Here is a 13,165-nt window from a genome sequence, read left to right on the forward strand (position 1 = left end):
GTGAATGGTCACTTACGTACATAACATAAACAAAACTGTTCTCGGATGTGACAAGCTCGGGGTTGTGGATCCGTGGACTGTGGATCAACGGCATAAAGCAGGGTCGTCCTTCAATCAGAGGATTGACAGTTTGATAGTCCGTGTCCTCTGGCGGTAGCCCCTGCTATCAGTGTGTGAATGGATGTGAATGGGTAAATGATGACATGTAGTGTTCAAGTGCTTCGAGAAGACTTGAAAAGCTCTTCACAAGTACAGTCCATTAATAGCTGCAGCACGTTCAACACACACTCTCATTGCTGTTCATTTGAATCTGAATATGAAATCACCCATAAACCATCAGTGATGAATGTTTAATTTGTGGTAAGAATATCAATTCCTCAAAATCCAGGCTGGACACTGTTGCATAACTGTTGTTCTTCTTGTTTTCATCAGTAACTAATTGTACACGGTAATGTGTGTTATATGTAAAATGTCTTTCTCACCACGAGGGGGTCGTCTGCGCGTTGTATCTTCTTCTAAGTTTCTCAGAAGTAATGCAAGACAAAAGAAGAGTGTAATGCAGTGAACAGGCGCCCTCATTAAAATGTTTTTTAAACTGTGTTCATCTGTCTGTTGCCGTTATTTGGGGATTGTGGAATTAATGAGATTTGGGTTGTTTTTGCCAACATTTGGCTGAGTTTATTTCATTATTTGTTATTGTGAAAGCATTGTACCAAACAAGCTCATTGTGTCGTCAAACACAGATACACATGTCAGTAAACTTTGTTGTCTCCACTCACTTTATTGAAATATTTGAAATATTACATTTTCATTAGTTTTATGTAATCATCTTTAATGATAAGGGAGGACCTACTGTACTTCCCTTGATGGCATCATTGGCATTGAAATAAGATTTTGTGTATTTGGTTGCACATCTCACACTTCATTTGTGGTTAGTTGATATGATTATGAAGCGTTTTATGTATTTTGTGGGTTTTTTTCCATCAAGAAAAGCCTTCACTGTCCTTCTTTGGTTTTGTTTCAACATAAATAACTCTCCAGTTGTCATATAAAGAATGATATGGCAGCATCAAAGCTAACCTCTTTTCGAGCACCTATTATCCACACACCAGAGCCACGCCCGTACAGGCTCCCCACAGGCCGGTAACCAGCGACGTGGTCTTGCACATATTTTATTGACTAACTGCTGGATGAAAAAAAAAAGAGGTTTAACTTCTTTGGACTCTTCTGCACACTGTGTCATTACAGTGTGGTCAGATCAAAATTAAAACACGTTGCTCAACGCGTCTCCAGTGATCCAGTGATACTTTACTCACCAAACGTGGTTGTCTATTTTGTCTTCATCAGGGTGGTGTCTGAGCTTGTGTTTGTTATCTGACAACAGCACCAAAAGCAGGCTATGCTTTTTTCTGGGTTTTTCACTTCTGGCGACCCCTTTGACTCATAATTATCTCTATCATATGTGCCTTGTGGATACAAAAATATTGGTCGATACATCTAGTAAATGTTTATATCTACTACCTCAAATAAAACCGAGAAAACTTGAAACTCTTCTGAAGACCCCTCAAGGAGGCCTCTTGTTTGTGTAATTATGACAGCAAGAGCTGCTGCGGTCCAACACCGCAAGCTTTGTCTTCAAGAGAAACACAACTCTTTATGTGATGTGTCAGAGTTGATCAACAGCTGACCCCTCATACCATGAAAGCAATAACTAGTAAATTAGGTAAGCGCTCCATGAATAATGTGTTTCATTGACTTGCTCTCTTGTGAAAAGAGACAAAGTGGAGAACAAAAATGCCAGCGGTCATTCATAGACGTGTGTTTTATTGCCTCTGAAATAACCTTCATGCAGGACTCACCTTTGCTCTATTGTGGTAATCTACAATGCGTTCTGTTTTGAAATACAGCAATCATAAGCATACAGTGGGCATCAGCCAGTGGTTGTCCATACACACAAACCTCTTTAGCATTAAACCTTCTGACCAATAGTAAATAAAGAGCAAAGGAATGATACAGCCCCCTCAGGAAATGATTGACGTTATTGAAAAAGAAAAGAACTGAAATCAGTGTTGATACCATTCCCAGCACTGTCATGGGCAAGCGTTGACATTGTCTCACACGTGTTACATCCCAGCTGACTAAAACAAGTGAATTTACTTTAGTGTTTGTCTGTGTTTTCTCTTAAATGGAGGATGGTCACATACACTCTCACAGCAGGAAGGGACAAATCACAAAATTCCAAACTTTCCAATTCAATCAGACGGTGAATCATGTGACCGTGAAGTGTTTCGTGGTTCCAATATCGGTGTCTGTCCCTATGTTGCACACTTTGATCTCATGATTCCATAATTTCCCTTGACACAATTTTATGAGCAGGCGAAACGGAATGAAATAAGCAGCAGAGAGAGGTCAGGTGCGGGCACAGTCAGTTAGCGCAATATTCAGGTTTGAGGTAAGCTCAGTTGCTATATTACTCACTCTTATCACAAAAGTAATGAGCTATAAGCCCTACCGCTCCATCATCTTCCAACAGCTCCAAAAACAGGACATGGGTTTAATACAAAATATCATTTTAGAGCCTGGTCCCTCGCTCTCAAGCCGGTTATGATTCTTCGAAAAGCGAAGAAAAGAATGACAATAATGATTATTTTCCTTTGTTCACTTTTTTCTGAGCTCAGCCGTTCAACTGTATCACTGGTCGCCGCAGATGATGTCTTTCTTCAGTTCGGTAGTAGGTTAAGGTTGCTGTAAGCTTCAATCAGTACAATAGGCTTATGAAAGCATTGTTTACAAGGTTGGCAGCGCATGAGCTAACTATTTATGTTACTATTGAACAGTAAGAGCAACTGATTTATGCAGTGTCGTTGGTGATTCAACTAGGGTCGTATCAATATGAAGAGTCAGTGTAAAACCTTTGATGTTGTAACTGTGCCAACAGTGCAAGCAAACCCACTTTTCTGACAGAGCTTGAGGGGGAACAAGAAGGTTGGTTCTACACTTTTCTACACACTAACTGTGTAAAATAAAATGCAACCAATGAATACAAAAATATATGTTAGTTATAACAGTATCCAATATTTGAAAAGATGTCCGCAGAGTAGTGACCAAATGGCAGAGGAAATAAATGTAACATGAAGCAGCCATTAGCATCTCACCGTAGCAGAACAATGGTCGCATTCAACACCCCTCTGCAAAGGAAATATGTTCATATCTTAGACATGTTCCATAATAAATTGTGAAATTATTACACAAAACCATTGGCAACAAACAAACAGTCTTCTTTATCTCCTGAGGATGGAAATCACATTGTTTTGGGTTGAAAATCTCAACTTGCCACCGTGTTTTTGTCTCAAAACAGGCAGTATTGTTGCAAGATAGACCAAACCAAGTCAGCGGCTTAAACAGCATCAGTCTTATTTTCTCTAGGCTTCAGTGCCAAACACTGTCACTGAGAGAAGATTAAAGGGGACAAAAAGCTTTTGACAAGGAGAGGGCAGAAAAACACTTTCAGAAGCTCTTTGGAAAACAAAAGTGTGTTTTTGGTTCAGCAGCACCCCAGCTCACAGTTTCACATACCCACCGTGATGTAATGCAAATAGACTTTGAAAGCATATCAGCACCCATGCCAGTCTTAAAGAAACAGTCTTCAAATTAACATTTAGATGGAAGTGACACTTCAGGACCTCACAAGTCAGAGATCAGGGAAGAGTGGGTGGAATAAAAAACTGTATCCATCAAAGTCATTTTGCATGCCCCAAGGAAAAGTATAAAGTGGACTCTAAGTTAAATTCTCCCCTCCTAGATTAGATCCCATTAACTCAATTATTGACAGGTGCATCTTATTATCTACCGTGGAGATGCTTGGAATCGTCTAGATCTGCTTATTTTAGTCTTCATGTCGCCACAAGCAAAAACACACAGCAGGGAAGGCCGACGAGCGTGTGACGGACTGTTTTCCTGTTACTGAGTTCACACATGCAGAATCCCCTTTGGACTTATTGGCCAGTGATTGCAAGCTGTGTATCCGAACACCGCCTGATCATAAATATAGCTCAATGTACGCCGTGCAATTTCTCAAAGGATTCATCTGTATTCTCATGTCCCCACATGTCCAAAGAAATTAAATTTCCAGATCAAGTTTTCCGTCTTGCACAATCCACTTGTGGCCTTCTACAGCCATAACTATGTGTTGAATACATGGCGTGAGATAAAGATGCACACAAGCTGTGTTGATAAAGAGACACACACACAGAAAGAAAATATTTTTTTTCTGTGTCAGTCCTTTAAAAAATATTCTCACTTCACGTGTCCCATGACAAGGTTATCTCAATCTATTCAGCCTGTCAATTCAATAAGCCTACTCTGAAAAGACATACAGATATGTTTCAGACAGACATCTGAATCAGAATACGATGAAGCCAGAAAACATTAACAGACTTTTTGCAACATTTAATTATTGCCAAGGAATTATAGAATTATAGCCAATGCTCACTGATGATTCACTCTTTCATACGCATGTGTATCAAATGTTCTGAACATGAAGCTGAGCTGTGTCTTTTAATTTGTGCCTTCTTTGACACTGATCCACCTACGGCCAGCGTGAGCTACCTGCCAACCGTGAACACCCTGTTGTAAGCCCGTGGGCAGCTGTCAGCAGCTCCGAGGGGAACCCATACTAAGTTAGAGTTTTCATTGTGAGGTGCCGGTTATCAAAATGCAATACAGCATGTGACACCTGTGATGTATTGCAGGCTGTCCAAACACCTTCGCAGCACATCCAACCCAAGTTTAAAAATAATAGAATTAAAAAAATAAAAATAATTATAAAATAAATTGGCATGTTGTGGATAAACAGCGCATTGCACTTTCTCACTGCTCTGTGTTAGTCCAAAAACAGGGTCGCTTTGATTACCAAGGAGGATAAAAAAAAAACACTCATCAATAATGTACAAATGCAATTAATGACTTCCCCCAACTCTGTCAGATCTCCCACCCCAAACCCCTGCACTGCTGCAATCCCCATGCTACATAGAGGAACCGGGCAAATATGGAAGTGGGAAGTCATTACTAAAACATAGCCGTGTTAACCTTTTGTGAAATGTACTATTTGGATTATAGCCCGGTGCTTTGTTGTTGGTGTCATACGCTCATATATCAGACCTCCAGAGTCTCCAGAGGCCCCAGCCACTGATAGCTGCAACAGCTCCCCGTGTTTCACAGCTATGATCTCAAACTTTGCTTTGCTCAAATATTCATGCCTCTTTGCATTCTGGATGCGTGTGCAAATACCAACACAGTAATTGCTTGTGTAATTGCAGGAAAAATTATAGGTTTACTATCATTTAAGTTGTTTTCAGCTGTGGATAATGTAGGGAAAATCCTTTTTTTCATGATACATGTGAATATCTTTCCAGGATTGATATGAATATCAAACAATATTGTCCAGCTTATGTTTATTTTCATAGGAAATTATACTGTGTCAACGAAATCATGCGTTGCTGCTTGGAGGTAAAGTTACTTTAGAAGTCTCACACAGGCAGACAAGTTATCTTACCACCTGTCAGAGCCGTCGTTGAGAGAATTTAGCAGCTGGAAACAATTTCAAGTGACCCTCTGAATCATGTGTTACTCATGGTGTCAGTGCTGGTATGATGACGAGGATGATGATGCGCCTGTCTGTCAACACATGTCAAGATCGTATTCATGACAACTCCGCTTGTCTATCTGTTCTGATACTATTCACTTCTTGATTTGTGTGTGTAAGTGTTTTTTTTTATGCTGTCAGAATATACATAGTTATTTTGAGCATTGAGAAAAACACGTTTATTTAAATGAAATGACATGAATATAGTATGATTGGAAATTAATCTGTTAATCCATTAACTAATCAAAACCCGCAGAGATGTTTGTTTTCATTTCTAATGTTCAGTATGAATGGGCATTACAAACACAGCTGTGTAGCCCATCACATACATCACCGTCTTCAGTGACATTCAGAGGCAGCTGCTGTATATAATTACTTCCTACAAAGATTAGTATCTTGTCAGTGACCATGTCGATTGTCAATGGAGTGGAAAGGCACTGAGGAGCGTAAGAGAAGGATGGTGGCAACGAGTTGGATAAATGAAACTGCTGCACTTTGGAACACGTCACTTCAGATTTAATCTCTAAAAATTATGTTTTGTTTCAAGCCAACTGCGATTAGAGCGTAAACTTTAAGAAAATTCCTAAATATGTTCACGGAAGGGCTTAAGTCCGTAAACCTGTCCTCGTGACGTTGCCGAGAGTTTTGTTGTTTTTTTGTTGCAAGGAGGTAGTTGGTGTGTGTGTGTGTGTGTGTGTGTGTGTGTGTGTGTGTGTGTGTGTGTGTGTGTGTGTGTGTGTGTGTGGTGGGGAGGCAACAGCTCCCAGCAGCATCATGCCCATCAATGAGTATTAGTAGCCTTCAGCACAGTGTGATGTACGTCCTGATACTCCACCTACGTTCCAGTTGCTGATTGGCGTTACGCAGGTTTCCTACTATTATTTATGAGCCCAAAGCGCGGATTCCTCATTTATCCTGACTGGATCTCACTGCAGGACCTATCCGTTCCTACTCTACTCTGCTCCAAGGCGCACGCAGCTGACTCGTATACCTCTATCTGCTCGACAGAAAACAGGTAAAGAAAAAGATTACTCTTAAATGCTCAAAGTAAAATATGTGTTATTGTTCATCGTTTATGTATTCTATTTCCAACAGTTGTCCAACAGTTTATCATGACTTTTTAGAGAGGAAACAGAAGTGCGTGATTGTCGTCTTTTTTTCTTTTTTTTAATCTTCACTGGATAATTCCAAGACATTTTAAAACAATCATTTACTAATTTCACCAAAAATGCGTATCATTAACTAAGTCTATGCAAATCTAAACCGCGCGCTTTTACGCACCAATTACGCAGCAGCATATTTGGTTCCTTGTTATCAAGCGATATGTTTGCCAATACGAAAACAACTTAATAAAACCGGATAACTGTACATTCTGTCATCCAGGTGGTGCTGAGAAAATGAGAAGAGGTTTGCTGCTGGTGACTCTGTTCCTCATCATGAAACTTCGACACAGCCAGTCCAGATGCGAGGAGCCCGGATCGCGCAGAGCAACGTCAGATGTAGGTTCCCCACGTACAGACAACGCGAATCATCTGAAAAATCGTTTGACATAAACAATTTTATTTTTTGCTTTTCATAATTCTAGACGACCACAGGCTTGGACAGCCTCAAAAAGAGCAATCTGAAGAGGTTTAGCGATTTGGATTATGATAGCTTTGTGGGACTGATGGGAAGAAGAGATGCCGGTGAGTATCTCCCTGACTACGTTCAAATGTGTATAGTAGTAATAATAATAATATTAAGTATGGATAATACATTTAAAAACACGTCAAAATAGCAATACAACCATAGGCGTTGTAGTGTAAATGCCTTCTTAAATTTGAGTTTGATCTGGATTGTTCGCTTCCATTTCACAAGGTTTTCTTTTGCTTTTTCGATTGATTTTTTTTCCAGGTGTCAACGCTGTGCAGTCACCACAAAAAAGTAAGACCTTTGAGACTAATAATGATATACTTGCTTTTTTTGAATTCATACAAATGTATAATGTTTCTCATTGTTGCTTTTAGGGGAAATGCATGACATTTTTGTTGGTCTTATGGGAAGGAGAAACTCTGAGCCTGGTGAGTGTGGCAATTCTCAAGCATCAAATATCTGTTAGCCCTTTGGGCTTTTGTGTGAATTCAGATTCACGGTGTTGATCATGCAGAGAATATATTGTTTTGAAACTATACTGTAACGTCTGCTCTCATAGATAATGGTCCCTGGAGGAGAGAGTATCCAGAGAGGAGAGGCATTTTTCTCAACAAGTGTCGGCTGAGGTGAATGCCCTTTTTCTCAGTAGATGGGACATCTCCACGACTAAGAAAAAATAATGTTAACACCTTGCTCATAAAGAATAAAACCATATGGGACATAGGAGGGTTTGAAGATTTCTGCCGTCTTAATGACACTGCTGGCTCAAATGCATGAATAATAAGTGTGTGTATGTGTGTGTGTGTGTGTGTGTGTGTGTGTTGCAGGTTTCTGCAGGGGCTGTAGATACGAAACACTCATCTGGCAACAATGACAGAAGATCACAGAGATCACCAACAATGAACTAAATATCTAATGGAAACAACTAAATGCCGTGATTCACACTGTAAACCTGCCAGCTGGCTTATGAAAGTGACCATAACCTACACCGATTGTATTTGTTTTATCTAAAGACAAAACATGATTAGTAGTAAGAGACAATATATTTTATTTCTTCATCATGTTCTTCTTTGTTCTTCAAAAGTTGAAAATAAACATCATTTTTTTAACATCACTTATTCATTTAAAAAGTGTATTTTCCTGAAGCTGTTTGGTTCTTCAAGCTCGACACCCGAACGGTCTCTAATGTTCAATCAATGTTTACTGTTGGGTTATAAAATATGACATGAGGGGTTCAGTTTGGGATTTACTGTTTTCATCAGAAGCTGAAGTGTTCACCAAAAAAAATACAGGAGGTTCCAAGTACACACTTGAATCGGAGCATCTCATATAACTCAAAAGTTAAAGAGAGAGACAATTTTAACAGCACAATAGTCCTTACTGAAACACACATTGTATCATTGCTGACAGTGGATTAGGAGTCTGTTTTTACTATAAAACCACACAGGGTTAACAAAATTAATAAAATCAAAGACAAATAATGCAAACAGACACACATGCAAAAAAATAGTCATTTCAAATGTTGCTTGTTTCAGAAAGCCCCCCAAAAATGAGATAATGAATAAAATCAAACTTCAGAAAAGTAAATTAGGTCAGATTTAACACCAGAAAAACAATGTATTCATAACTAAAAGATATGCTTTGATACACACACAGCCATTTATTGCTGCACCCCATTTCAAGAGAAAAATTATAAAATCAAAATGGGACATCTGCTGCTGCATTATTGGCTCCAAACAGGCACTGTAACAAAATACTTCCTGCATTTCTCCAAGCACATATTTGTGACTGCATTTGTATTTAATTCAAAAATGTAAATGATTATTATGTCAAACTCAATCAAGTCAAAAATAACCAAGCAATATGGCTCTGCCATTGAATCATATTCAGATTGTAACCACGCTCACCGAGAGTGCTTACAGTGTCATACCGGCTGGAATTATATACTGTGATGGGATCAAAGGCGGCCTGTCAGAAGAGAGCACCCGCTGACGTGTGCAGGCAGATCACCTGAACCGCAGAATCAACGGCGCCTGCCTTGAGTGACCGCAGTCCTGTTCTCAGTGACGCGATTGTCTTTTCCCCATTTCTCTGCCTCCATCACTGCTTTAGTTTGGTTCCCACTCACGGAGGACGCTGAAGTTGTGCGACTCCTTCCATCTGTCACCTCCTGAACCTCTTTAGGTCTCATTGTCACGGCTGTCTGTGTGATTGGGCCGAGGCTCAGGCCCTGCCGTAAGGAGGGCCGGTAGCGAGGCTTGTAACCGTACGCTCTCAGGTGATAGGTGAAGTACTCGAGAGTGTACATAAGCTCTGCTTCGACATAATGGAAAGATACTGCCAAGTCAGAGCAGCACTGTGGACCCTGAGGAAGGATAACACAGACCACACACACACACAAATGCACACGTTAGCACATAGATTTCAGCAAAAAACATGAAAAGATAAAACATTAGAACACACTAGGACATTACATGTTCAGCAATGCTTTGCAATTAATTTCAGCTTTCACATGTATTTTCTCATTTTAATTGCAAATTAGTTGCATCATCTGGGCCAAATTGACCAATTTCCCCCTTTGTTGACAGGGCACCGTTCCTGTTGCAATCATCTCCTTTAAAATGAACTCATTTCTATTTCAATTCACTCCGGGGTCAAGAACGGCATTCGAATGGGCTGGATAATTCCATTTTCCTTCATTAAAGTTATTATCCGTTTTGATTAGAGCAACACTTACATGTTGTTTTATTCATCAAAAGCAAAACAAATGGTATATTGCACACTACTTACTCTTAGTTAGAGAATAGCTCCCTACTGTACATTACAAAACAAAAGAATAATTATCTCGCTTGAAGTGCAGATGCACACTAATGATATTAAAAAGGATTTTCAATTCACCGGTTCACCCCCTGAACAGCACGTCTACTAACCTGACTTGCCCCTTTCTAATAAGGCTTATCCACTCCACTGGACGTCTGTCTTACCGCTGAGCTATATCAGTAAACCAGCTTCTGCTTTAATGGTGACATTGTATGCACTTTTGGACAGCTTATATAATAGATTTAGACAATAAACATGGGGATAGAGGACGGTATGACATGACGCAAAGTGGGGATGTTGGAGTGATATGGTACGAGTCTTATCATTATTACACGGGACACCCTATTCTAAAGTATGTTCAGCATATGGTGTAGATTTGTTTGCTTTTACCATCTCTTCTAACTTGTACTTAAGTACAATTACACAAATAAAATGGAGTACGTGAAGAGACTTGCCTCGATAATTGGGTAGTAACAATAGCTCCAGTACCAGAAGCTCTTGGAGAACTTGCCAGTTAGATGGTGCTCCGGCACGAACGGGTGGAAAGTTTCTCGATGCAAAGTATCTCTGGAGTCCCCCGCCAGAACGCCCATCTTCTCCAAACACTGCCCCAGCGCCAAGTCCTCTACGGGTGTGGTGTGTGAGCAAACTTTGGTTCGAAAACCTTGAACAAATCTCTTGAGGGCCTCTTTGCTCAGCACATAGCCTGCCCCTCCGCTCATGTAGCCTTGCTTGGTGAAAGGCTTGAAGCGTTTGCCAAAGTAGACGGGCTCTTCGGGAGTGTGGTTGGACAGAATCCAGCGCAGGTTGTCTACTACCACATAGGTGTCATCATCAGCTTTAAGGAACCAGTCTGCTTCACTTGCGTGGTGCTCGTAGACATAATGGAAAGCTCGAATGGTCTTCCAGTAGAGCTGGTCACGGCCCTCCTTAGTGCCCAAGCCCACAGTGGGGAAGTCTGGGTCCTCCTCAGAGCTCACGAACACCACCACGTTGCAGTGGCGACTCCAAGTGGCCTTGACATGGTGAGCCCTGCTCTGCAGGTTATAAGGTCTAGTCATCACCCAACAGAGAACACGAACCTTCTTGTACAACACGTCAGCCACCCGGCTGTCTTCACCTAGAGGGGCACAGCAAACAGTACAAGTAAGACACGCAGTTAACTGGTTTGCAGTGGAGGAAACGTGAGGTTCAATCAGGAACGCCACACACGAGCATGAGTGCTCCATGTTTAATTTAATGTATTTCTACTTCCTATGTAGATGACACTTTTATAAGAACCGTGGTCAACTTTCCTGCAGTAGTACGGAGAAGTGCAAATGACAGTTTAGGAAACGATCCAAGACAGTTAACTGTTTAAGAATAACTAAGAGTGGGCAGGTATCTGTCAATGTGTTTTTTGGCCTCTGTGTGTGTTTCCCTCTTTTACTAAGGCTACATCCAAATCTTTCAAAGCATGCATGCCAAATAAAATACACCCATGTTTGCTCTGTCAGTGTCTATCAGTGTTACCATAATGCTTCATCACTTACAGACCGCCAACATTACGAGCATCCAGGGCCTAAAGAGGCTCATTAGTCATTTGTCATGTGGTACTGTACAGGTGCGCAGTAGGGCACTGAAAGATGGCTTCTTTAGTGACATCTGGCCGAGGTAATGAATGTACCCTCCAAAATCTACATGCAAGACCGCCTAAGCCCATTTAGTGGGGGGCAAAGCCAGGATAAGTTAATACAATAGCCCCCGTTGTATCACTTATTTCAGGCTAAGAAGTCGGATTCCCCGACAGCCGGATACTCGTCTTGGATTGAGCGTTATTTCCGTGGGCTAAGTGCTTGCAGTCTGTGAAGTTGTATTCCATAAGAAGTAGGAAGGCATAGCTTCCCTTTGAAGACATGGCTTCAGTGACATTGCATCTACGTTGCATCTTGTAGGCTTCTTCTTATCCTGCCAACACATTAGACTTGCAAAACCCAAATGTCATACTGCGGAAAGTGAGAAACGTTTGGAAGTGTTTGGACCGTACACATAGTACACGATATCATGTATAGAGAACCCGTCTGGAAGACTGTAAATCACCTTCATGGTGCGAGTGGAGCAGGTTGATGAGAGCCGCTCCGTCTTTCCTCCAGCTCGTTGGCGTCTCAGACGCCGCTGTGGCTTTTTCCTGAGCCTCGGACCGTATGGGGTAGCTCCTCTCAAACCAAACCTGACGCAGGAAGAAGTAGATACTGCAGGCCCCCACCAAGAAGCCCAGGGAGAAGGCCCATCTGGAGCTGGAGCCCTTCATGGCCAGACTGACCCCCAGCGCTGTGACGTCCCAGTTACAGCATGTCTACATGAACACAACACACAAGGATTAGTGTGGTGGACTATCACAACAATTATTCTGTAAATCATTGTCTGAAAAAGGTGATGAACTCCAATGGTATTTGCACAACGAGACATGTTTTTGATGTGTGCATTAAAAGATGAAATGTGCTTTAAATACACTCTGCTAGCTTTATATTATATTTAATGCACTTTTCTGGCCCAGACCATTTCAAGCATTGCCCCCTGAAGCCTAATCTCTCCCCTCCCACGCTCACAGAAACATGTTTCCTTAACACAAGCTTCACCTTGTGTGTTTTGCAATACGCATGGACAGGACAATATAAAACTACAGACAACGGTCTCAATAATCTTAAAAGGTAGAGAGACTTGAGTTTTTAGTAAGTAGACTGACTGTGAATGTGAAATAAGATCGTGTGTGCCAGTAAAATGTTACAATAACAGTGATTTGCCCTACTAATAAATGTCTCTAGAGAGTCTCCAAAATGACATCATCACTACATTTCTGTCTGTTGTCACGGTAGATTGCTTTATACACATACAATTGAACTAAGCTATAATATAAAACCTGATTTCAGTTAGTCATTTTGGCTTGACGACTTTAGGAGAGTCCTTTGTGGACATGGACTTTAGACTTGTTAGTGTCTCACTGCAAAATGTTTTTTGGTTGTATCTGTTGCCTTACGGATGAGGTTAAGACCCCAAATCGTTGGTTGATGTTAACGATTAACATGAGTT

The 13,165-nt window shown here is 40.9% G+C and overlaps 2 protein-coding genes across 2 annotated transcripts; one reads left to right on the forward strand and one right to left on the reverse strand.

Moving 5' to 3' along the window:
- Positions 1–6,572: 6,572 nt before the first annotated feature.
- On the forward strand, positions 6,573–8,365 carry LOC137799890 (tachykinin-3-like). Its single transcript, XM_068596741.1, has 7 exons — positions 6,573–6,659; positions 7,028–7,143; positions 7,230–7,329; positions 7,538–7,567; positions 7,651–7,704; positions 7,836–7,902; positions 8,104–8,365. Exons 2-7 carry the CDS (start codon positions 7,042–7,044, stop codon positions 8,120–8,122), a joined length of 372 nt encoding a protein of 123 aa, XP_068452842.1. The 5' UTR covers positions 6,573–6,659; positions 7,028–7,041; the 3' UTR covers positions 8,123–8,365.
- Positions 8,313–12,425, reverse strand: LOC137799889 (glycoprotein-N-acetylgalactosamine 3-beta-galactosyltransferase 1-A-like). Its single transcript, XM_068596740.1, has 3 exons — positions 12,176–12,425; positions 10,552–11,216; positions 8,313–9,641 (listed from the first exon to the last, which is right to left on the reverse strand). The coding sequence occupies exons 1-3, from the start codon at positions 12,384–12,386 to the stop codon at positions 9,300–9,302; spliced, it is 1,218 nt and encodes a 405-aa protein (XP_068452841.1). The 5' UTR covers positions 12,387–12,425; the 3' UTR covers positions 8,313–9,299.
- Between the last annotated feature and the right edge of the window lie 740 nt (positions 12,426–13,165).

This window comes from Clinocottus analis, unplaced genomic scaffold, assembly GCF_023055335.1.
Source record: "Clinocottus analis isolate CAN_PGR_092001 unplaced genomic scaffold, fCliAna1.0.p SCAF_398, whole genome shotgun sequence".
NCBI lineage: Eukaryota > Metazoa > Chordata > Actinopteri > Perciformes > Cottidae > Clinocottus > Clinocottus analis.

What these genes read in the sequence shown, in the direction of transcription:
- LOC137799889 (XM_068596740.1), bottom strand. Translation starts at nt 12,386, where the DNA reads ATGAAGGGCTCCAGCTCCAGATGGGCCTTCTCCCTGGGCTTCTTGGTG. An exon ending in GCTCCACTCGCACCATGAAG is followed by an intron (nt 11,217 to 12,175) that starts GTGATTTACAGT and finishes GTGCCCCTCTAG; the next exon opens with GTGAAGACAGCCGGGTGGCT. An exon ending in GTTACTACCCAATTATCGAG is followed by an intron (nt 9,642 to 10,551) that starts GCAAGTCTCTTC and finishes ATCCTTCCTCAG; the next exon opens with GGTCCACAGTGCTGCTCTGA.
- LOC137799890 (XM_068596741.1), top strand. Translation starts at nt 7,042, where the DNA reads ATGAGAAGAGGTTTGCTGCTGGTGACTCTGTTCCTCATCATGAAACTT. An exon ending in TGTGCAGTCACCACAAAAAA is followed by an intron (nt 7,568 to 7,650) that starts GTAAGACCTTTG and finishes TGTTGCTTTTAG; the next exon opens with GGGAAATGCATGACATTTTT. An exon ending in AAGGAGAAACTCTGAGCCTG is followed by an intron (nt 7,705 to 7,835) that starts GTGAGTGTGGCA and finishes CTGCTCTCATAG; the next exon opens with ATAATGGTCCCTGGAGGAGA.